We start from the raw sequence: 26,880 nt of genomic DNA, 5'->3' as shown, positions 1-26,880 counted from the left end.
TTAGTAAATTACATTTACCAGGGCATTTCAGTGATACTGCACATTAAAGCACAACGTTCACATGTACAAGGTGTCAAACAGTTCAGGTGTGTATGCTTGTGTATTGTAAGTTTTCATAGCCTTGTGTAAACTTTGAATGTGAAATAAATAAAATGCTTCTCTTTGGTATTGCAATCCTTTGACCTGTGTTGGAGACCCAGCTACTGTAGGAATGCTCACGGAAGTAGATCATGTTATGACCCCCCACCTTCATCCTTGTCCAGCAGTATAAATTGATGAATCTCCTGGGTGATTCAAGATCACCTAGTTGTCTGGCAACAGTGCTGTCATTTAAAGCTTGGCTCAGGCATTGGCTTGACAAATGACAGTCCTGCTTTATGATAAGTCTGAATGCACCAAATGGATTTTTTTGTTTTCCTTTACTTTTTCCTAAGATCACTAAAATGTCCACAAATCCACAACACAATAAGACAAGACACAACAGTATTTTCATGTGACCATACATTTCTTAAACAGCTTAAACATCCCAACAATTTTTCATTTCTCTCAAGTGTCCTCTGCTATCTTGACATACTATAATTACTGCTGGTGAGGGTGAACAACAGTACTTCACATGACCCCAAGTGGTTTAAATAGGACTTACAGTAGCTAATCTACGATTTAATACAGAATGGACGATCATGTCTTTTTATTTATTTTTTACCAGCTACAGTATATACTATATTTTTCATATTTTATATTAGCTGTATCATTTAAGCTGTAACGATTACAAATACATATTTATATTGTGTTATATACTTTTGTTTCTTGTAGACTGGGATAATTAAGTGCATGCATAAAGTGAAACCCACATTCGATATGCTTTGAAATGGCTTGTTTTATCTTGTTACAGTGTTCCTTTACTACTGTTTATCCAGGAAAGCAACAATTTCTGCTTGCTTATTAACTATTTAAAAATGTAAAGAGCGGAGAAGTAAAACGTGTTCAGGTAAAAGAAAAGGATTCAAATTAGTTCCATCTGGGCTGGGAAAGCACTGTTCAGCCTGAAAGGAGTGAGTATGTGCAGCTGCTGTGTGTGGGGTGACAGGGTCAGAGAGAGCTGCTCTTTCAAAGAACTTCAGGACTCAGAAAGGGACGCCACAGGAAATGTATTCAGGAATTCAGCAGTTGAATTAAACACCTTCCACTATGGTGAGTGGAGATGGAATGTGTGGGCATTGCAAAAGCTTACAGAAAGTGCCTCTTTAAAATGATAGCCGATTACTAGATATAGCTGGGGTGATTCTTTTAAAAACAGAGGATACATATTTTGGGGGGGGGGGGGGGGGTTATTAATCAATTGGAATCCACGGAATAGTAATATAAATAATGCTAGTGATTAGGTTATTTGGCAGCGTCTCCTGATCGTTTATAAAGTCTAGGAATGTTGAGATTTAGGTTTCAAGCTCTGCTTTTCCTTTGGCTGTGAACGAGTTCCATGGTGGTTTTAAAACATTTTACTGTTCTGCTCCACTCATGCTGATCAATAGAAAACAAGCTGATTTGTCTGCCAGTGGAAGGTCCAGCCTTACACAAAGGTGATAAATATAGCAGACACAAGACAAAATTTGCATTGCACATGCATTTTTGCAACTTTTTATTTTGTGTCCAAGTTTGATTTCATTCTTTTTATTTTTTTTCGGGGATATTTATGTAGCAGTCTTGGAAACCAGGCTAAAATTTGGCTTCTGCTGCTAAAATATTTGGCTCCCTGTTGTGCTTTTTGAAATTTAATAGGGATACTACTGGGCCATACATTGTTTTTATACTTCGCACAAGTTTGTTTTACTATAGCCATTGAAATTAAAAGAAATTATGCAACCTCTCAGGGTGATTTAGCTGTAATCTGTAAATAAGTGGTGTAAATTCATGGTTTATATAATTTGTTTGGATCTTGTAAACCCACTGAATTGCTCAAACTTATTAAACAGGAAGAAATGCGTTCACAAAAATGTGTTGGGAGTTCCGTTTTTGTAGCATGATTATAGAGAAAAGATCCTCATAACGGGAGAGGGATATAAAAGCACTCTTCTGATAAGAGAACTATTTAGGAAATGATATCCAGATAAGAACTTTACAAAGCTAAACAACATATGGGACTTTCACATGACACACATTATGAACCAGTTTGTTCCAAAGGATTTGTGTTCAGTATAAAATTGGCAAAGGCAAATTTAAAGAGGGGGATAGTTGACAATTTCTGTGCATTGGTACTTACCAAATGGAACAATATTAATAATTAAAAGACCTTTGTTGGTCTTGTATTTTGAAACCGTGCAATACTTTATCTAGTTTTGAAGGCCGATATTTGCTGTACAGAAAGAAATTCCTGAGCTGTACTCTGAAATCGAGGGTCATTTTGTCACATTCCTTCCATTCTGAAGCACTAACTGCCTATGGCTTACTTTCATTTTGTTCTGCATAAAAAAGTGATTGATGTTACCAAAATGTGGCACATACACACAAAGGAATCAAATGGTTACATCATAGTCTGTGCTACAATCCCAATGGAAGATCAATGTCCAGCATTGCTAATGCATGCAAGTTAATCTTTTTGCATGTAGGTTTATGTTTGTCAAGGGTGGACTGCAATTTCCTTGAAGTGGTGAAATAACATCCATCAAATGAATGGTCAAACTTAAACATTCAAGTAAAAACATTGTATATCTAATTGGATTTCCAAGAGGATGGTCCCCTAGCTGAGATGTGGCACTAAAGTAAAAATACCATTAATACTGTACAAAGAAGTCCTTGCTCATGAAGAGATAGTTACCTGAAAGAGAGGCCAAGGGTCTTTTAAATGCAGCTCGGAAGGCTGTATGTTACCGTCGTTATGCAAAAGGAATGCCGTGATTTGTTAAAACATGAAAGCGAGGGCTTAAAGCATTATGAACTTCAAAAATAAGACAACGATCAAAAACTTGGAGAATGCCGAACAGAGTGGAGTGGGGCAGCTCTGTGGCTGCCATGAGCTGTGAAGCAGTGGCGCGCTGGTTTTAATCAAGCAGTCACTCAACACTTGGGTGAGTTTAAAGCCGATGCACGAGTGGCTGCTGCTTTCCATTCCTTTAAAATGTTTAGCTGCTGGATTGGCCTTCAGTCTGTTTGTTATTAGGGTTTTGTAATGACGGAGCTGATTGATCGAAACACGACAGGAAGTCAACCTTACAGAGAAGCTTTTTGTTGTTTTCTTCTTCAATTTCTAATTAAAGCCAAAGTAATAGGTTAGACACTTAACAGGAGCACAAAACACAAGCTGGGTATACAAAATGGAAAATACAGTTTAAATCAATGAAAATCTGTAACAGTTTGTTAACATTAATCTACGTTACAGGGTAGAAATTGGTAATGTAACTCTGAATAATCCATAAACGTTATCTGTGCTTATATGAACAAACTAAGTGAATGTTGCTTTCCTATTATTATTATCCTATTACAATGACCAAAAGCATTCTCCAAACAAGGCAGGCGGAAACTTGTAGTGATTTTATTTTATCAAATGCAAACATGGTGCAGTAATGTTGGAAAGACTTACATACTGTACTATATACAGTAAGTGGAAGAGGAAGTTTTCAGCATATGTTCAAAATCTTCCATCACACGCCAGGAGAAGAACAAACATTACTGTACATGACAAAAGCTTGAATCTTGTGTATGAGATTGTACGCTTGTAGTTTATTATTATCTAGTAACGCCCAAAATACACATGAAACCAGCAATGCGTTTTATTTAAAAAAAAAATCTAAACTGTGCACCTGTTGAATACAGTACATACAAAAACAATCTGCTCAAGGTTTCCAGTATGTCTAGAGATTCTTCCATCAGTATAGATACTATACATGTAGTTCTATTCAAGTTCTACCAGTTTAATTCCAGTTCCGTGCACAATCATTTTCACTGTGTCATCACATTGAAATGTTTTCAAATAGCTACAGTATTACATTTATTCAGGATGCTCAACATCTTAAAGACGTGTGGTTCTATGCTCTGCATCTATAACTATAAGTCTAAATGAAACTGGCAGATAGCAGACGCTTTTATCCAAAGCGACTAACAGAAATTAAACAAAATATAAAAATAATATATATATTTTAAATGTTTTTATAAGAAGGAAAAATAAAATAGAAAAATAAGAATAATGATATGGAGAGAAATTGAAGATGAAAAGACATAGCAGACATATAAAAGCAAATGAAGAATTATAAACATTTAAAACACACAGCTAACTGATTAATAAAATAACACAACACATAGCAACACAGAAACACCCCAGAACAGCCAGTGTCCATTCCTGATGTTCTTACACGATTGCTGCACACGCTGCCGCTCACACTAGCAGGGAAGATGAATCAGTAGCAATCCTTATTCAGAGGCAGCAGAAACAGGTGTGTGATGGACGCAGGTGAAAACAACAAGTCCAGTGATGCGCTATGACTCGCAGGAAACACTTGCAATGGTGGTGTTATTGTTTGAATGAAAATTGAAAAGAAACCAAACAAAAACACTCTTTTTGCCATCTGTAACTACAGCCCCAGTGTCCTTTCTATGCTATGACGCGCAGAGAACACTGTGTTGTGGTAGATGATCAGCCATTTAGAATGGACATTCACATTCCACAGCTGGGAACTGTGTAGATAAATATATCATGGAGGAGTTTGTGTGCCTCAATAAGGCCTCTTTATCTAATTTGTTTACGGTTACTCCCAGTTGTAAAGTGTTATTGATGGCATTGCCTAATTGCTTCCCTGTAATTGCTGTCAAAAGGAAAGATGTGTTGTTGTTCAGTAATTCAGCATTTATATCAGCACAGTGACAGGGTGAACACTAGGCCTGCTTATTTTATATGAATGGCTAAACAATTTAAAATAGCAAAATGCAACACGGCATTTGAACAATGCATCGAAATTGTGGTACCAGTAGCATATTCATTCAAAACCACTGACATTTTGAAGGAAGATTTTGTTTACATACAGTAAGCCAAGAAAGAATACCTGGGGTAATTGCTACAGTATTTTACATTAGGTTTGTTTTTTTAAGATAGAAGGTACAACAGTAAATCACAAATATTAGAATGTAATGCCCATTTTGTGTATTTTACCACATACATTACTCAATAAACTGAATATTTTTTTTAGCTTTGGTACCTTTTTCACTGCTCCTGTTATCATTATTCAGTTGAACCTTTCATACAGAATCTTTAGGAAAAGGATCTGTTAACTTTGCTAATACTTTGAGCCATTTCCTGATTTGTTTTAGTATGTGGATTGATTGAGGAAGATAAATGGCTTGTTTTATCATTCCTGTACGGAACATTAGTTTTGCCCTTTGCATCTGTCACTATTAAAAATGCAAGGTCAGGGATCCTGTATATTATTTTGACCTCTGAACATTCCATTCTGTGTCAAACACATGTGGGCTACTAGATATTGGCCTGTCACTTTGAGATAAAGAGAAAGAAAGCTTAGCTTCTTAGTAATGATGTTGTCAAGGCTGTGATATATTAGGAACTTTTCTGTGAGTGTCCTTGCTGTAACAGTGGGGTCTGCTAATGACTTGGGGCAGGTGTTATCAGCTTCAGAGAGATATACAGTAGAAGGCAATGTAGCAGCACTTTTTAATAAGAACAAAGTTGTAGGATTTAGAAAAGTCGTAAAAGGGATACTTTACTGTATATCAGTAATATTACATTTCTTACATGTTTAATATCCAATTACGTGTGTTTGGTATGGTTCTCTATTTCCGTTTTTTTAAAAAGCTAATTATTTGCCGTGCTGATTAGCTATTCCAGCGAAAACCTTCTGAAAAGACTCCTCATGGCTGATTGTGGGGGAGTGAAGTGTGGAAACATGCCAATGTTGCACAGGCTTCGGTGCACAATGCTTCAACTATCTTTAAACAATGATATTTATGCTTTCTAACCTGGAATAGTTTGTAAGCATACTATAGTGAATAATAATCAGAAATGGTGGGAATTATACATCATACACACACAATCATACAGAGCACACATATTAAACAGTTAAGAAAAGAAATGTAAAATCTAGGTGCTATAAACTTAGAATCAATTTAACTAAACAACATAAAGAGGGGCATGTACTGTACTGTATAATTACAAAAGCAGAAAACTTAAACATAGAAAAGCCAATGCAAAAGTAAAATGGTGAACCTCATTTCATTCGACTCTTTAGGTCACTTTATGAAAAATCAAAAGTAAACCCCTTTCAGGTGTAGCTCCAACCCTTCATAGTGCCAACAAGCTATTCTGTACCACATGTTCTGTGCATTTGAAGTCGTGCTTATAGACTTATACAGTACCATCACACATTGTTTACACATGATACCAATTATCCGGGTGGTTACGCCCGCTGTGTTCAAACTGGTTCTGATTCAGGGAGAGATTGAGCTGTCTTGCATTCTAGCAGCCAATACTAGGAAGTGGTTGGATCTATTTGGCTGATGCAAGGCATAGGGAATGCAGTCACTACAATGGCAATACATGCTGCTGTACTTTGGGGCGATGGCAGCGATAGGGCTGCTACAGTGGTATGAGTTATCAATGGTAAAATAATAATAGGAACCAATATATGCTTCTAATCCGTTGCAGCACCAGTGTTTGACTGCAATATGTGTTTCAAATCAATTGTCCATAAAGAGCCTAATACTGTGAGTTATTATAAAATATTTCTGTTGTTTTCCAGTGATGATTGGATGTCAAGGATTTACAACCATCAAATGAAGTAGCAGTTATTACATGACTCAGAATGGCTTAATCAAACAGTGGGATGGATGGAGAGGGAGTGTCCCTAAGTTTTATACAGAATCTTGCCCTTGTTATTTACACCTAGGCGTGACATTCTTAGTCAAACAGGAATGCTTTAAAGCTCTCAGCTGCAGAGACTTTAAAACTTCAAAACCCCTACAGATTTTCAGATTTCAATTTCTTTTGTGAATGGTACCTTGGGTGCACTGCTAGAGTTTGCATTCCACTATGTCCTGTTGGAAGAGGGAGATGAACTGTAGATTGGAGAGTACAGTACAGTAATCACAGGCTGGCTTCAAAGACTATATTTTGCACGATAAGGCTGTGAAGTAGTTTGTTTCCTGGTGGCCCTCTTTATATTGGAGGATAAGGTTCCCAAAAAACCCCTTGGACCTATGTATTTTCTTTTTAAAACTGCAAAAAACAAGACCTACAAAATGATGTCAAATTCCAGAGGTGGAAGTTTTTTTTTTTATTTAATTAAGTTTGAAAAGATGCAGACCTAATCTAGACCATTGGTCGGGAAGCTCAGAATGTGCCAGCACACATTGCCTTTTTCTTTGATTGATTGAGGTATACAGTAATTATGTGCCGCACAGGGTGAAATATGACTTGATTCCAGGGTTCTGGATTGGAAGGTTAATTTCCCAAACCAATACTGTGGGGAGGTACAATATATGTAAAAATGTGTTTCTAATTAGTGCTAGTCACATGATTTCCCCATAGAAAATAGAACAGAATCAGGCCATTCACAATTGCTTGATTTCAGGTTTGGCCAGGTTATATCTTGGAACTTGTCTCAATCAGAACTTGGCTGGGGTCCTGACTGATATAAACACATACTTCAGAAAAGCAGAAATATTTCCATTAGTATCCATATTTTGTTTGAATTGTTCCCTGGATTGATTTAGATAAGGCTAAGAACTTGAATCCTGTTGGGAGCTGTGTAACATGGGTCAACATTAAAGGCTGCAGTTGCTTATCTGTCCTAACAGTAGGAAAAATAACAGTGGAAAAACACACAAAAGGTTTTAAACATACTGGAGAGTCTGCAGGGCGATTGCTGGGTGATGTTGCTGTCTGTGTGTGGATATATTTGTGATATTGACACAGAATTTTATATTTGTCAAAAAACAGGAAACAATCAAGTACAGTATTTCCACCAGACTGCAGATGAGCTCACGAGTTTGATTTCCAGTTCATAGATGCTTGTCGTGGTTTGTCCAATGCCACCCTCACTAGCTGGGCAGAAATGTTATAATGCTCCACTTTATGATAGATTTTCAAGTACCTTTTATCAAAAAGTGCTCACCTTCATTGCAGGATCAGTGGTGAACTGTACATATACTGTAGGCACTGTCCATATTCTTTCTGTAAAGTGGTAGTTTGCATTTTACAATAGACTTCACAGTGTGTCGAGTTGTGCATCATGTGCTGTACATACCCCTGTGTGTTGGATACATTGCTGGCTTGCCAGCCAGCCTGCAAGTGCATTTGCTCGGTCCAGACTGTCCTGGCTGGGACTCAAACCCACAACATCTTACTCCTACCACCTAGGCTAACCACTAAATCATCTGATTGGTAAAATAATAAAACGGGAATCATGATTAATTTACTGGCGAGGGCTGGCTGGCATGTAGGTTTGACTTTTCAAGGGAAATATTTCAGGGGGAGATACAGTAGAAAGTGCAGTGTCAAGAAGTTGCTGCTGAGAAGAGGGGGAAGGCTTCTTGTAAAATATCCCTGTGTGATCAGAGAGTTCATTCAATACAAAGTCAAACCTTTTAAGCTTCTATTTTTATAAGACGTTGGATTTATTTAGGGAGGCTGAACTGGCCCATGTACTAGACACAACTTGACCCTCGCATCCCAGAAGTGATGCAAATTGCTAGTAAGAATATGAAAGAGTAAAAACTAGCAGCACAAGGAAACTCCCTACTCTGGAGTGAAATGAAGATCTATGTTCTAGTAGCTCTCTCTAACAGGAAATGGCTGACAGGAGGAATGCTGGCTGTCTCCTCCAGCTGTCTTCATGGTGATCTGCAGGCAGACTGGAGCTCAACGTTGCTTGCCAAGCTTTTCAGACAACAGCTTCCTGTAAACATTGTTCTAGTGTCCCCCTTCGAGATCGGATTATGATTTACACTATTATATGACTACTAATCATTCCAAATTGAAATGTATTTGCTGAACGCTCATGTTTCTGTTTAGTGAGGGTGTTGCAGTGCATGCCGATGGGTAAATAAGTCTGGCAAATACAAGTAGAGTACTTCTAAAGCTTTTTTCCACTTTCCCACATTAGTTTGTTTGTATTTGTATGGATCTGTTGTTTTTTTTAGAGAAGCATTTGTGTAGATGGATTCCAGGCTTTGGAAGCAGCAGATTTAGAGCCCGATGAATAAGACGACTGAGTTGATGAAAATACTGCTTTCCGAAATGATGTATGATGTGGATGTTAGCCAGAAAAAGCTTCCATGTGTGTGTGTGTGTGTTTTTTTTTGTTTGAAGGATTTTATGGAGCACTTTAAGGCAATTAAAATGTTTGCTGTGTTTTAAATAACCGTAAAAAAATTACGTATCTGTTTTTGATTTATGTATCTATTTTTGAAAATCCTACCTTGATTCATGAAGAAATAAAACTTTGTTTTTTATATGTGTATATATATATATATATATATATATATATATATATATAATGTTGCATATCATACATTCTGTACATATACTCTACAACATGGATGTAATTATGTTCCTTGTAATGGATGAAAAAAGTAGAAATATCATGGTATCGCTACTCCAGTACACTTTACAGTACTTACAGCACTAGTGTACTAGTATAGCAGTCTATAACACACAGTGTCGTGTATAGATTTCAGAATATGTCTAAACTCCTTGGAACACTTCCTGGCACTTCTATTTTTAATATCTCAAGGCAGCCGTAGCAAGGTACAATGAGGACTACAGTATTGTAGGTCGAGCCTGTCAGAACACAAATCTACAAGAAACCCAAACTCCCATTTGTATGTTTAAAAGGTTTGTGTCGTAATACTGTGTATGGCATGGCAGTGAGGGACTGTCATTATAAATACATACTGTACAGCATTGCTTTACGGATTTGTTTTACAGTATGAAGGCCAAAGTCAGTAGTAGGTGGCTCATGGGATCTTGTTTCAAAATGCAAAAGAACAATAAACGAAAAAAAAAAAAGGCTGTCCAGAAAACATAAACCATGAGTGTAAAAACCATGTTATGACTAATTTCTCATCCCTAGAACTTGTTTGCATTCTGAGTTGCCCGGTCAGGTTATCAGGGGGAAGGGCTCTCATAATATTTAGTTTAAGCTTTACGGGTTCTGAACATTGAAACCACAACTCTCCAGCGCAGCTTGTAAAACTAATATCTGCAATAAAAACACAGTGAGCTATTTGCTAGGTATAGACATTGATGGGAAAAAGTAATCTTCCTGTAATGAGCCAGGAGACTGTCCCAGTCTCTGTTAATCTTGGCAGCTGCTTCCAAACAGTGTAGGAGACGCACAAGCATTCTGCACTTACTGGAAAGGTGGCTTCCTCCTATTATATAGAAAATATGCATCTCCCTCCTCTATTGTTTAAAATGAATAATATGTATTTTTTATTCATTAGTAGTCATTTTAAGCAGCAGCATGTTTAACAATGCCACTGTACTGTAGGTTTCACAGCGTGCATCATTTATTCATTTTTAGTGCTACAGTATTTACTGTTAGTTAATTGGATGTACTACAGTAGATTATATTAAAACAAAAAAAAGACTTTCTGTAAATAGGGCCCTTTGTGGAAACTAATACAGTATCCAACAGGGCATGTGTGTCTCGTTAGTGTACTTTTGTATCTAAAGCATATTCCCTTTGACCCTACTTTATTGATCTAGATACTGTACAGTTTGGCTCTTTCAGTCCATTCCAAACCAGGAACTTATTCCAAGGACCTTCGGTACTTAACTGAACACCTGCGCTCAATCAAGCAATTAAATACCTGGCTGAAACAAGGCTCTGGACGTATCAAATCAACAAGTTAGCACAATGTTGAAGCAAAGTCCCACAGCCACAAGTGAGGATGTAAACGATGGAGTATGTAAATACTGCTGTTATGTATATTAGCTGGTGTTATACATTAAATACTGTATGTGCATGCAATTTTAGAGGCTTTTGCTAATTAAATCTGATACTGTTTCGATAGTGCACACCTTGATGTCAGCCTTGTTTATCATTTAAATGTCGTAACTTAAATGTAAAAAGACAAGAGCAGGCTTTTAATTAAAATATTTATGTCAGAAAAGGTTGTCTCTCAAACTACCTTGTACAGTACTGTATGTCCCATTGTGAATGTACTGTAACGACTGTTATACATTTGGCTGCTGTTACTATATTTTTGTTAGAAGATACACCACGTTTTTTTCTCTATTTTATTGAGACATCTCCCCCGCACTCCTCTAGATGGTTGTGTTGAGGGGGCTAGCAAGACAAGTACTGACTGAACAGTGTCAAGAGACAGTGAAAAGTTAGTTCATTACAATCAGTTGTACGCTCATTTTTCCAGGTGACCAGGGGTGCTGAGGGCAGAGGTGACAATGACTGCCAACAAGAATGCCAAAGCGTCTCACCGAGCAGGAGGGAATAAAGCACCCCGGGACATCCCAGACAGGTTAGTGATGGGTGATCAGTGAGGGAGATGCTAACGAAGATCTGCAATACAGGAGGGGCTCTTTTAATATGTACTGTAAGGCTGGTAAGGCCTCCACACCAAAATGCAATGTGTTCCATTTATTTATTTATTTATTTATTTATTTATTTATTTATTTATTTATTTATCTATTTTACATTGTATTTTGGTGTAAAGACCTATTTAAATCTGATCACATATTAGCAGTAAATCTAAAATGATTCAAATCATTACTGGCCGTTTAAAGTAATATGTCATTGAAATACTGTTATAACATATTTGGAAGGAAAACAGTTGTTTCTGAGAATTTATGCCGTGGGCTAGAGAATATGTGCATTTACCGAACAGTTCATAAGAATCTGGGGATAAGCACGTGCATGAATAACCACATATTTGGCATTCAATACTGTATACTTTTTGTATACTTTCAACTACCGTGCTGTATCTGTCAGCTTTGTTGATCTTGTTATTAACCTGATCATGAGACAGTTTTTGGTTTTAGGATTTGTTTGGGATTTCCATGAGGTATTTTGTTTTTACTGTGTTCTCAATGTGGACCATGGTTACAGTGTGAAATTCAGGTCAGTGAAAGATTCACATATAAAGCATGTGATCATGGCCCAATAAATGCTCCTTTCCAGGGCTGTCAGTGCTTAGTCTCTGTACATACACCAAGTACATTGCCTGCAGAGCTCATAGCAGTGGCAGGTCGGAATTGAGTGTTGTCATTTTCATATCGTTTTGCTTGATTGCAGTTGCAAATGAAAGACCATACTGCCTTGTGCTCAGGAAGAAAAAATAGGAGCAAATTAAAATTGAATTATTGGAAGTTTTTAATGTTCAGATTTTTTTCCGAGTCTTTATAGCTGTGGCTCAGAGATAAAGTGAACGTGGTATTGGAGTTAGTACTCATGGGGGGTATCAGATAGAGAAATATATATATATATATATATATATATATATATATATACATGTACTATAGTACTTGAATTTCACACAGGGTCCATTAAATTCCTTCCCTTTCTAGTCTAGTATCTTTGCTTGTCTAGTACAGTACTTTACTACACTTTCCTTGAGCAATAAACTTAAAGGGGTTAACCAAAAAAGAATGAAAATGCACATTACAACCCCCCCCCCCCCCCCCCTTAAATTGTCTTTGGTGATTAATTAGAGTTGGGGTCAAAGGTTTTAACCTCTACACTTTATGGTCAATAAGTGTCTGTCTGGGAGACTGAAAGGATGCTTCTGCAGTGAATAAGGAAACATTCAGCTTTGAAGTGATTTGAGTTAAGTTTTCTTAACATAAGCACAGATAGGCAGAGGAAAAGCTGAGTCTGTTTTGTGTTAGTGTTATTTAGCTTGAGCGTAGAATCACCAAGATTGTGGTAGAGCCATGACCGTGGTGGAGAACCTTTCTGTGTTTAAGAATTCTGATTGCTTTTTTGTTCTTCATACATAGAAAGTGTTCTATAGTAGTTAGCTGTATTTGGATCAGAGTAACCTGGCTGAAATGTGTTTCTTCAACTATCTCCTACCCTGTTCCTTTTATCCTGTGGAGAGAATTACTGTTACTTGTGTAGGGTTGTAAAAGCATCTTAAATCTGGAAGGGTAGGTTGTTGAAGGAGCAATTCCCACAGATGTTCCAACTTACACACTAGCAAAGTGATATACTGTACAACAGAATCCTAAAAGCACTGCATTGTGAATTACAATTTACTAAGCGCAGTGGTACAATAATAATAATAATAATAACAATAATAATGTAAATAGATTTAATCAATTAAATTGTATTGAAATGTTTCATACACATACATTTCTACATCAAAAATGTATTTTAAGTGTGGGACGCTAATAATAATAGTAATACTACTGCTACTAATAATAATAATAATAATAATTATAATTAATCTGTGGATTTAAATGTGAATCAGCATAGTCATTAATTATTAGCTATACTGTTTACTTGTTTTGTTAGGTAAAAATCGTGTTTTGTCGTGTTGTTTGAGCTTGCGATACAGTCGTGTTCCTAACAATAACATTCCCTACCTTGGCCTTGATAACATTTAACTTCTTCTTGTCTAAAGGCCAGACAATCGGGTTGTTTACCCATCCTGAGATGAAGCACATATAAATATCTGTACTTTTATATGCCTTCATCTGGGAGGCTGTGTAGGTTCTCAACTAAATGGATCCAGATAGCTCCCAAGTCGAGGTCGGGGAGTTCATGGCTCTCTTTAAGTGCTGTAAAAAGCACCGGCGGTGCACAATAGGGATCACAAACTCCTAGAATCTGGCACTTATCTCTATATCTTTTCAATTCCTGAGACTGGAGGTGAAAAGTGTGTTCTGTGGCAAATAACTCGCACTGTAGTGTGGAAGATACCAAATTTGCATTAGCTGCCATCGCTGTTTTGACCGCCAGAATGGCGCTGGGGTCACGTGGGTGAAAACCCTCAATAACAAATGTTGCTCTTAAAAGGACTAAAACAGGATGCCCATCACTGTAAAGAATAAAATGACTTCCTAGAGTTCAGAGGCCTGGGTTCAGCTCTTGTACCGTCACTGTGGCTGGAAGACCCTTTCTCAGGGCGGAATGGTACATTTGCGGGTGTGTTAATTGGGCCTCTTTTGAAGTTGTCTTTGATCTCTGCAACTGGAATCTCTTCCTCCCAGTCTGTTATATGAGTCTGCAAACAGGAAGTGGCCAGGGGCTGACATGCCCACAAACCTCTGCAGAAGCATGGCTTTGATTGGCACTCTCTGCAGTGTATGTGTGGCCCGTTCCAGCTCCAGCCAAACGTTTGATATCTCGCTGATTTGCTTGTACTGGCCCAGTGTTCTTTTTTCTTTCTTTTTTTTGGGGGGAGGGGGGCGGACGGGGGTAAAGTTAATATATTATTCTGTGTGCTAAAGTGTGTTTCATGTTTTTATCTGTATGTATACATACTGTATAGTATATTCACCTACTGAGACTACCTTCTGTGCTGTTACAACCTGGTCTCACAAGGGAAACGTTAACAAAGTAACGTCTTGCCAAGCTATTCAACTATAACGATACAACAATTCTGAATTCAGCTGTTCTAGTTTAGCACGGTGTATAGTACATGTACTGTACCGTATAATGTAACTATGCAATAACCCAATATTTCATTTTTGTCAGTTATTTTATTATAGGAAGAGAGCACTGTCTACAACACATACTAGCTTTTTTCTCATCAACTTCAGGGACAGATATTTCTGCATATTTGGTGAAACATCAGTGGTACGTTGCGGGTATTCATATGAAGAACATTTTAGAGACATCACATATACACACTTAAAATAAATACATTTTTTAGAAAGCATTGTTTTTCCATAATGTACAACAAAGTACTTATTGCTTTACCATCATCCTAGTTAGGAGGCAACCCCATAGCCTATTACTTTAGTCTGCTATTAATTAGTCTGCTAAAGGAAGACTCCCCAAAGCTTACCATGGTATAGCCAACACTCAGTTCTGAAATAAATGTGCCTGTGGTGTATCGCATTTACTATACCTCATTGGTTAGTATTTAATATAAGGGTTTATTTGGTACTGTACTTTTTGCTTATAATGTTAGTTGTTCAAGGAATAAATGATATATTCAGAAGCTAGTAGAAAAAATGAATTGATATGCAGTAGGTAAAAAATACGATTGCGCAGCATAATGTTACCACAATGTTACAGCCATTTACCAAAGAATGCCCCGTTGACATTTAAAAACAGCTAAACTAATACATTTAATGTATCTTCTTCATCTTCTGTTAGAAACAACACAGCTTGCAGAGGAATTCATATTTTTCTCCTTTCTGACAGACTGTGGCCTTCTACACTTGGGATTTTCATGTTTTTTCTCTCTCTCTCTTTACATGACTGCTTTATAATGGCAAGCCAACACAAATGAATTCATATCCTCGGTCTGTGCAGGTTAAAGTAAATATTGAATGTCAAACATGACCCAATAAAAAAAATCAGAACCTTATTTCAAGTACAGCATGTACCACAACAATGAAAACATGAATTTTAGAATCTAGAAAGCCCAAATGCAAAATGTTGTTATCAAGGCTGAATATATTTTATTCAGTGTCCAGACCATTCCATAGGGCTGTTTCATGAGCTATTACAGACAATGAGCGGCTTAGTCAAACATAATTGCTGCATACTGTACAGTTTATTATTCAGATGTACCTGTTCTTGTGTACAGGAATGGCGCTGAGCTATATGAAACTGGACTTTTGGTCTGTTTGGCTTGCTTCCTTGCATAAACAGAGCTAATCAGCTTCAGTGAGCCTAAGTTAAACTTGGTAACCAAATAGCACATGTTAAACAGTTTTTAACTAGTTGCTCACCTGTAAAAAGCCCTTCTAATCCAGGAACGTCACAAGCATTTATAAAGCTTTTATATAAATGATGTTACTACTGTTTAATAATTTAAATAATTAAAACTGACCTCCACTCCTTGTGTTTGTCTGATTGGGGCCTGGGTGACAATGGGGTTGTGGGGTTTGTTCCCACACAGAATCCAGACCTACAGAGCAATGTACTTGGTCTTGTTGAATCTCACATGCTATTGCAAAAATACCTAAAGAACCTACAGAAACAGTTTTCTCTGCAGCTGATTTTCCTTTGATTTTTACATTTAAGCAAAACCACCCCACCACCAGCCAAAGTATATGAACTCTGCTTCTAAATTAAATTAAACACACTGCGAATGTTATGATTGGATATACATGTTAAATCTATTTGGTGCTGGACAGAACTGTATTATTTTATCCTTAACATGCAGATGCTAATGATTACAGAGTTGGCCCTGGCCTTTTCTTTTCCTCTTCTTCTTTTGTACCATACCGATACTGCAGAATTTAAAGTGTGAGTTATGGCTGTTTCATGTAACAAGTTTGTAATATCTGACATAGGAGACATGATATGTACTTATATAAACGGTCTTTATGGCGAGTTGTACTTTTATTTTGGAATGCAGATAAAACTACAAAATATGTGCTGGATAAATATAACAGAATGTGTCTACTGCACACTGTACAGTAATGTATAAAAAGCTACATTTGCCTGGAAAATTGCCTTTTGATTTTTAAAGTACACCACCTAAATGTTCAAGTAAAACAAGCCACATAAAACAGCAGCCTATGCTTTTCACTTATCTTTGGACTTTTGTAATGTTAGCATTGATTGGCCTTTCATGAATTAAGAGCAGATCTGTGGATGCCACTGGACTTCTTAATAAATCCATTCCTTCCGTGTTAGCCAGTGCTGTCTGTGCCTCGTGGAGTTCAGGTTCCAACTGGTTTCAATGCAGGGCCAGAGAACTGTACAGTCATTAAAAACCCAGCCTGTTACTATTTTCTCTCACGTTAAAATGATTGTATCCTCTTTGCTCTTTTTGCTTTTAATGCACCATCAACCCATATTGCACGTGTTTCCAATTGTGCGTAATTTAATTTTATAAAACGCAACCACAGCTTATTGGAAATGGACCTTATGTAAAGTTATATAGGATGATGTCAGTAAACTTTCATGTGCGCAGTGAATGAAGCATGGACGCCATTAGGGCTTGTCCAGCTACTGTTGGTCCCATGGAGTCGCTGTTTAGTTCATTATAAATTCCACATGGATTATGGACCATACTGTTTATATTACTCAGAGTTGTTTAATTTCTGTCTCTTTTTATATGTTATCTGATGTCGACATACTGTAGGCATTTGCCAGGACGGTTGTCTTCAGCTTTACTTTAGATTATAAAGGTACTTGTAGCTAGTTGAAGACAATATAATATTGCCAATAGCAGGGCTCGAATATAATGCCGGCCATAACGCAATTGCAGCGGGTGCCCTCATCATTTGCCGCAATGCTCCTCAAAATGTATGTCTATTCACAGCCATTATGGCTACAGCAACTAGAGAAGCCTGTACTAGGAATTGTTTAGACCCAAACAATAGCAGGATTACATGGTTACGTTGCACCAATTCCTTACACAATACTTATCAGTATTTATGAAAGTGTGAGGACATCGGTCTGTATAGGAAAAAAAAAAACTTGCATATCACATGTTTTAAACTGATTCAACACAAATGCCTGGAATTCCAGAAAAGCTGTACTAACACCAGCACAATCTGGTAACCCCAGGTTCATGCAGCAGTTGTGATGGTGACCAAACTTATGTGAGTATGTTTAAACTTAAAGTGAAACGTTGCATTCAAAAAATTTAGAACAAGAACGAAAAACAATAAAAACACACGTGCCGTTAACAAAATGCCTTGAAAACTTAATAAAGAATTACAATGAAGGGCTGAAATGCAGCGAAAGGTCAATAATTAACAAAAAATAAAAACGGAAGTGAAAAGGTTACCGTATCAAGCTGAAAAAGTTATCTTTGTGAACTCCTAAACCAGTGTTGACTTTCCCATACTCAAATCGTAGGGTGGCTAAATAAAGTTTGAAGTTAACATGAACAGATTTTATCGCTTGTTTCATCTTCTTTAGCATCTATCCCAGATATATTCGGTTACAAAGAAGCAGGCAGAGTAATTTAAGATGTTACCATAACAGTAAATGTAATGTGGGTTTTGTACTTAAGTAGAACGCATATAAATACTTGGGACTGTAATTAGGAAGTGTACTCCTGAATAAAAACACATTTAGCAAATGAAATGAAATGTTCTGCAGCTTACTTGATTGCAATAGTAAAACTGCCATTCATTAAACTTAGCTTTCAGATTGTGATAATAGAAATATCTATATGATACTGTGTTTGCTGTGTTTAATATTGTAAATAACAGAACTAACTCACTGAAACGTGTTTTTTACTGAAGCTATAAATGGTTACATGTACAGTAAAAAAAACAAGAGCTGGCTGTGTGATATGCTCTCAGACCAGGACTCCACTATACTGAGTATGCAACACACAACACTTGCAAAATATCTCAAATATAAAATGCCGAGTTCATTGCAGTCACCAACTGCATAGATTACCTGTTTAACAGAATGAGGCAACAAACAAGTGACTACTAACATAAGTTACTGTTTTAGCATCACTTTAGTGTCTTAAAAAGATTTAAGCAGTTGAATATGGTAGCAACCAACTTGCTCCTAAAGTGTCACCCAACAATTGGATTTGGCGACCAATTTTTTTTTGGCCATTGGCTCCTAAGGAAAAAAAGTTAGTCTGGAGCCCTGTCTAGGCTGCTGGTTGACAAAAAAACCCCAGCATTTTCTGAATAAATAAATAGTTATTATTAAGTTAAACTATGTTGTTTCTTTCTGTAGCCAATAATATGAATCCTAAGCAAAATTACACACGCTACACTTTGGGCTTGACTTAAGTTTAGTGGCCTTGGTGCCCTCTACAAATGTATTGAACTGAATCCCATCTCTCATGGTACGGCAAATACTTCTTATTATATCATATATTTAATGACACCTGTGCTGCTGTTGAGACTTGTTTTGCAAAATTACGTTTCTGTACTGGGGTGAGTGCATTATTTTACTTTTCTTTTTGTGATGATGAAACACTCAGGGAGGTGAATGTCTGACACAAGCTCTGTGATGAAAAAGCAATGAGTAACAATATAGGCAAATAAAAATGCGAGTAGGCGTCATCTCTTGCATCAACATTGTTGACTTAGTATGTCAGTCTGTATTGGCAATCAGATAGAGAACCAGATGTTTAGTTCAGCTTTGATTTGAATTCACGCAGTTGAACTTCATTTATTTTTTCCATAAGAGTGCATCAGCGTGGGAAACAGATACATGAAACTGAAAGTCAGGTATTGTAAAAGCTAAAATTCCCGGGGCTTGTAATTTGTTCAGTCTTGTGCTGCAGTATAACATGCAGGGACATCTTTAACTGCTGGTTTTGTCTTGCATGCTTGCGTGTTGAAAGCACTTTATAAAATTATTTAGGTTAATTGAAATTATTTTTTTGCAGGACAGTGGCAAAGGGTTTGTTACGTGCTTAGTGACTTTGATTTGACCCCAGGCCCAGCTTTGTTCCCATAAAGCAGCTCTAGAGCTGAGGTCTGAACATCAGCCACCTCTAAGGAAGGTTGGCAGCAGTGCCACAGACCCCCAGCAGGGGCCGTTGCAAAGGTACTTCATTGAAACACAGGGAAAGCAGGAATACCAGAACCTTCTACATGCAGAGGATAATTAAGCAGATGGCTTGAATGATTGGTTTCGGAAAAAATGCGGTTCATTGTCCTCATTCCGGAATCAAGCATAACTTAAAGTTAATAAATTACACAAGTCACTCCAACTTCTGTTGCTTGAATAAACTTTACAGTCCTTATGGAGGTCATGCTGATTATGTTGAACCAAATGTAAATTTATCAAGAACAAAACTGTGCGAACAAGAGTGTTTGTGTTGGTGAAAATTCAGGAATCTAAATTGCTATCAACGCTCTTAAAATGTGCTACTACTGTAGATAAACTAGTCATATGAAATTTTCATTAGAATTGTTTTACATAAGCATTGAAATAATCTGTCTACAATTTTTTTTTTTTAATTATCAGAGTATAGGCCATATGCTGCTGGCTAGTTGATTACAGTTTTGACATATGTAATTAACTGTGTAGTTATTGGACTTGAGCCTAGATCTGCCAAGTCCTAAATGTGGAGAAAGCTGTGTGCAGTACCTAGTAAAGATGAGGTGCACTAAGTTACAAGGTAAGGACAGTATGTTTGTGTGTGTGATTGTGATGACATACAGTACAACCATTTGTTATTATTTAAAATATAATAGTTTTCGAATATGATCAGGAGTGGTTATTACTGTTTGCATTTTTAAAAGGCAACAGAAAATGATATGGAGTTTTAAAATTCAAGCAGACAAACATTTCAGCCAGTGCCTTCATTAGTGTATGTTTGTCTATATGACTTAGTTTCTTATAATTTTACTGTGTGTATATATATATATATATATATATATATATATATATATATATATATATATATATATATATATATATATATATATATATAATATATATATATATATATTGTAACCGGTTGGTATTAGTTACGTAATGTGTAGGATAGCCAGAAGGTGTAGAACAGGGTGAACAGATGGACGCCACACAGGAAATGCAAAACTACAGTAACTTTTATTGTGCTGCTGCTCTTTCTGCGTTATCCACAACACAACATAGAGTGTCCCTGTAGTCTTGAGGGAGTAAATCATACACGTAATAAAGTTCAGGATTGTCTCAGGTCCGTCGCTCACCATCCACTTAAACCTCCTGGCGTGGAACTGCAAGGTGAGTAGGTTCAGCTTTCTAGTGGGCACTCCCAACCCTTATAAACCACAGTTACTTTATTCCTGCGTTGCATACAGTTCCTCCAGTCCCCTCTAGAGGCAGTGCACAGACAGGCCACCCCTCCTCCAGCGAGTACGTTGGTTCAGCTCTGCTGCTCCTGGGTTACAGAGGTCCTGTACTGCAGGGTGGACACGACTGCCCCTCCTGGTACTTGGTGGAAGTCCTTTATATGCTGCAGGTCTTAAAGTTAAAAAGTATACCGTCCAGAGACCAATCCTAACAACTAATAAAACAGTACTTCAAATAAAGCACACGGTGTTTTTTCTTCCACTGTACACCGTGTGCGCCAATCTCTGCTCCCTCAGCCTTTGTTCCCCGTAGCTCAGAGATTTAACAGTCACTGACTTATATGCATTGTAAATCCACTCCGTTGAGTAAAAAGAATTAAACACGCTGTTACTTCACGTCCCACAAGAACAGACGCGCACTTTCTGTGTGCACAAGCAGTGTGGTACTTCCCAGCAGCGTCCTCGGTGTTGTTAGTGCACCGCAAGAATCTTAACAATCAGTCAGTCCCACAAAGAACGCCAGTTCCCTGTACACATTAACACAGGCCGTCTGTCTGGTAACAGCGAATGAATAACAATGCAAAAACCTGGGTTTACATACCCTTCCTTTAAGCCTCTGTACTTCGTCCAACTTAAAAAGACGTTTCAATTGCTGGTTGTTTTTATAAATCCGAAGTGCCTCTTCAGGTTAATAAAAGAAAGCTTACAGCTTTCCTTCTTCATAAACTGAACTGTGCTTCGTTGTTCAATTTAAATCTTCCACCGTACGCCGTCTCCAACTACTTCAACAATTTTAATATTGTAGACTTTCGCCGTCTCTACAATCAACACGGAACTCTCCACCGTTCCTACGACCCCCCTCTCATTAGCTTCACCGGTCAATTTAAACCTGCGCTAATTACCCAGTATGCATTGACTGGTCACGCTAATGATTATGGGTTCTGTAGTTCACTCTATCCCTTACTTCTCACAACGGGATTTAAAAACAACCAGCAACACATTCTTCTTAATACATCCCATTTATACAGCGTTTTCGTTTTGGTACAACCGTTCTTTTTACTTCATTTACTTTATTGTACCCTCTGTATACCTCATTCCTTCTACATATCCTCCCACTCAGCTCTAACCTACCGGTTCGAGCGACCTTACTACCCCAACAATGTATTCTAGAGAGGCCATCAGCATTGGCATTCTGCTTACCACTACGATGTTCAATTGTGAACTTGTAAGGCTGTAAAGCTAGAAACCATCTAGTTACTCTCGCATTCCGTTCTTTATTTTCCTTCATCCATTTCAGCGGCGAGTGATCAGTGACTAAGATGAATTCTCGTCCTAACAAATAGTACTTTAAGGACTCAATTGCCCACTTCACAGCCAAGCACTCCTTTTCCACTACTGCGTAACGAGTCTCTCTAGGCAAGAGCTTCCTGCTTAAATACATGACTGGGTGCTCTACACCATTCTTTATCTGCGACAGTACTGCTCCTAGTCCTATTTCAGACGCATCTGTCTGCAAGATAAATTTATTTGCAAAATCAGGTACCGTTAATACTGGTTCACTACACAATATTTTACTGATCTCCCGGAACGCTGCCTCCGTCTCCGTGGTCCAGTTAACCTTATTCAAAGCTGACTTTTTAGTTAAATCAGTTAGTGGTGCTGCAATGGTTGAGAATTCTGGTACAAACCTCCTGTAATACCCTGCCAAACCTAAAAATGCCCTCACTTGCTTTTTTGTTTGCGGGGTTGGCCAGCTCTTTATGGCTTCTACCTTACTGACCTGAGGTTTGATAATACCACCACCTACCACATACCCTAAATACTTTGCTTCTTTCAAGCCTACATAACACTTCTCAGGGTTCGCTGTTAAACCTGCGTCCCTTAAGCTACCCAAAACGGCTTCCACCTTTTTTAAATGATCTTCCCACGACTCTGTAAACACGACAATGTCATCAATATACGCAGAGGCATACTCTAAATGAGGTCTTAGAACTTTATCCATTAGGCGTTGGAACGATGCCGGTGCGCCATGCAACCCAAAAGGCATTACCTTATACTGGTACCATCCCCACGGTGTGGAAAAAGCTGTTTTCTCCCGTGCACCCGGTGTTAATGGGATTTGCCAATATCCTTTGGTAAGGTCCAACGTTGTTAAATACCTCGCCTTACCTAGCCTCTCAATAAGCTCATCTACCCTTGGCATGGGGTAGGCATCAAACTTTGATACAGCGTTTAACTGTCGGAAGTCATTACAAAAGCGCCAAGTGCCATTGGGCTTAGCCACCATGACAATTGGGCTACTCCATGGGCTATGCGACTCTTCAACTACGTCTAGGGTTTTCATTAACTCTAGTTCTTTCAGAACATCTGCTTTCTTTGCTTCCGGTATGCGGTATGGTCTGACTCTAACTTTAACACCCGGGGCTGTCACAATGTCATGCTCTATAACACTTGTTCGGCCCGGTGTTAAGGAAAACACTTCACTGTGCCGTTGTACCATTCTACATACTTCTTGTACCTGTTTTTCTGCAAGGTCCGGTCCTACGTTTATTTGACCCTCTTTACCACCTTTCTCCATATTATTTTCTACGGGTGTCTCTGGACTGCGAATTGCCTGTCCAGTTTCAACTGTTAAAGCTTCTCTATCTACCCATGGCTTTAATAAATTAACATGATATAGCTGTTCCTTCTTACGCTTATCATGTTGGCGCACCTTATAATTTACTGGCCCCACTGCCTCGATAATTTCATAAGGTCCCTGCCAATGGGTAAAGAGCTTACTTTCTGGAGTAGGGACTAACACCATCACTCTATCTCCAGGGTTAAACTGACGAACTTTAGCCAGTTTGTTATACTGCACTGCCTGTTTCCTCTGTGCCTGTTTAAGGTGACTAGTGACAATGGGAGTGACCCTATCTATCCGGTCCTGCATTTGGATAATGTGGTCCACTATATTTTTACCTACTTTGTTTTGCTCCTCCCACGTTTCCCTGGTAACGTCTAATATTCCCCGTGGTTGACGCCCATACAACAATTCAAATGGCGAGAAGCCTGTGGAAGATTGGGGTACTTCTCTAACTGCAAACATTAAGTAGGGTAACAGTAAATCCCAGTCTTTCCCATCCTTGGATATCACCTTCCTTAACATTGATTTAAGGGTTTTATTAAAACGTTCTACTAATCCATCCGTTTGTGGATGGTAAACAGATGTTTTAATTGGCTTTATTTGCAGCAATTTACACAAATCTTTCATCAGTTTACTGACGAACGGGGTCCCTTGATCCGTCAGGATCTCTTTGGGGATTCCCACCCTAGAAAATACCTGGATTAACTCTTTGGCAATGGTTTTTGATGCCATATTCCGTAAAGGAATCGCTTCAGGGTATCTAGTGGCGTAATCTAAAATTACCAGAACATATTCATGTCCCCTAGCTGATTTATTCAGCGGACCTACCAGATCCATAGCTATCCTTTCGAAGGGTACCTCTATAATAGGCATAGGCTGTAGAGGAGCTCTGAAACTAGGTCTGGGGCTAGCTCTTTGACATTCAGGACATGATTTACAAAACCGTTCTACTTCTTTGTTAATCCCTAGCCAATAGAACCTTTGCACTATACGTTGTAATGTTTTCTCACTTCCCAAATGGGCACCAAACAAATGATTGTGTGCTAATTTTAACACTAGTAAACGATATGCCTTGGGTACCAACAGCTGTTCTACTTGATTACCATTAATTACCGTAACCCTATACAACAAGTCATTTTTAATGAGATAATGCTCTTGTGGGTTAACAGTTACATTCTCCACGGGCACATCATTAATAGAAACCACTTTCTCTCTAATGTTTATTAGCGTGGGATCCTGCGCTTGATCCCGCCCAAAATTCCTGGTTGAAGGAGAAAATGTATCATACCAATTATCTACCCCACCGTCATTTATCTCCACAACCCCTTCACCAGTTTCCTCTAATATGTCATTGGGGAAGCACTGGGTGCTTACACCTTTCCCCGCCCTTTTTCCAACTTCTCCCACCAATACATTTCTACCTAGTGACACTTTCCAATTTTCTAGGCGTCTTTGTCGACGACTCTTATAAATTTTATGGGGCCGTGGCCCTTCAAACAAGGATGCATCGCTAAATGGAAACAATGTTGCTAGACTCTCATCAGTAGTATTCCCTACTGTATCTTTTAGCTTTGGGCATGCCAATTCCCTCTTTATGGTTACCAGGTCTTTGAATCCTGGATAATCTCTACCAAGGATTACACGATGGGGTAAACTGCGCACCACACCCACTCTCAGAGTGTACACTTGCCCTTGAAATAACACAGTAGCCAGAGTGGTGGGGTAACATTTCACATCCCCATGTATACATGTAATACCTATGGTGAAATTATTGTCCAATTGGTTTGTAGCTATTAAATCTGCTGCTACTAACGTTAATGAGCTACCAGTATCAATGAGAGCGTTAACTATGGTTCCATTTATACCTACTTCTGCTACATAGGGAGCTTTGCCTTCCAGCTTCCCTGGTATTACAATGCTACCACAAAAGTGATGCCCCATATTGCACTGCATAGGCTCTTCCGTCTGCGGACAGTGCCTAGCAATGTGACCCATTGCATTACATTTATAACATTTGTAAAAAGAGTAATCAACTCCCTCTCGTTTACATGTTATACCACGCCCCGCCCCCTGCATTTGTCCCTTCACGACTGTATGCCGCTCTTCATTACCCCTTGTAGAGGGCTTACCCGTCTTGAAGTAGACGCGCTGCTTCCTTTCCACCGGGTCAGGTGTTGAAGTTTTAGGACTGGGGTTCGCAGTTGTGCGCACCAACTCTTCGGCCGCTAGTTGGCGTTCCACCAATGAGATAAACTCATTCAGTGTAGTTGGATCTCCTTGGCCCACCCACTTTCTCATAGGCGATGGAAGGGCTCTGAGATATCGATCCATCACCAGGAGATCAATAACCTGGTGACTGCTGTTCTCATCTGGTTTTAGCCACCGCTTGGCTAAGTGGATGAGATCAAACATTTGCGATCTTGGCGGTAGTGACATCTTGTAGCTCCATGCGTGATATTTTTGGGCTCTCAAAGCAGTAGTAATCCCAGCCCGGGCTAAGATCTCAGCTTTGAGTACGTCGTAACTGTCAGCTTCCTCTTGAGCCAGGTCAAAGTAAGCTTTTTGGGCCTCTCCAACCAGAAAAGGTGCGACAATTCCGGCCCACTTATCACGTGACCAGCCCTCTCGTATTGCAGTCCTCTCAAAGGCTAAGAGATAGGCCTCGATGTCGTCTCCGCTTGTCATCTTGTTCAGGACATGTGTTGACCTGATTGATGCATTGGTTGCAGATGGAGTAGAGGAAGTAGGGGCTGTAGCCACTTGTTCCAACCGTTGAAAAATAGCCACTCTTTCTACCCTTGCTTCATGTATCTGTTCATTCTGCAACCGGTTTGCTTCCTGTTGCGCACTGGCCATGTTTATCATGGTCTGTAGCAAGACGTCCATGTTTGCCATGTTCAATGGTGTTCTACGGTCAGGTGGGTACTGTAGTTGAATCCTGCAGTTTTGGCAATCCCACCGCTGCCACCAAGTGTAACCCGGTTGGTATTAGTTACGTAATGTGTTGTGGATAACGCAGAAAGAGCAGCAGCACAATAAAAGTTACTGTAGTTTTGCATTTCCTGTGTGGCGTCCATCTGTTCACCCTGTTCTACACCTTCTGGCTATCCTACACATTACGTAACTAATACCAACCGGGTTACAATATATATATATATATATATATATATATATACTTTTTTTTTAAATAGAGTTCAATTTCCATGGTGAAATATACGACTGACTGACTGGCTGTGAATAAAAAAAAGCTGATGTTGTGTTTTGTACAGTAAATGAAAATGCTCACATAAGTGGCAAGGTCTGTGGACCTCTGCTGTAAGACCAATCATTGGAGTCACATGTAGTGGGTACAGAACATTGATTAATGTGGTGCAGACTGTCAGTCAAGACTGGAAAG

At 38.5% G+C, this 26,880-nt stretch overlaps 1 protein-coding gene across 2 annotated transcripts in view; it reads left to right on the top strand.

Annotated features, from left to right (window-relative positions):
* Positions 1-26,880, top strand: part of LOC117432194 (DENN domain-containing protein 2B-like) — a 76,428-nt gene that overhangs the window by 13,232 nt on the left and 36,316 nt on the right. For both annotated transcript variants that reach the window (XM_034053756.3, XM_034053754.3), the window contains exon 2: positions 11,377-11,481. In XM_034053756.3, coding sequence (XP_033909647.3) covers positions 11,408-11,481 — 74 coding nt within the window. In that variant the 5' untranslated portion in view covers positions 11,377-11,407. The remainder of the gene's footprint in view (positions 1-11,376; positions 11,482-26,880) is intronic.

This window comes from Acipenser ruthenus, chromosome 27 (assembly GCF_902713425.1).
Source record: "Acipenser ruthenus chromosome 27, fAciRut3.2 maternal haplotype, whole genome shotgun sequence".
NCBI lineage: Eukaryota > Metazoa > Chordata > Actinopteri > Acipenseriformes > Acipenseridae > Acipenser > Acipenser ruthenus.
This window is presented reverse-complemented; position numbering and strand designations above follow the sequence as displayed.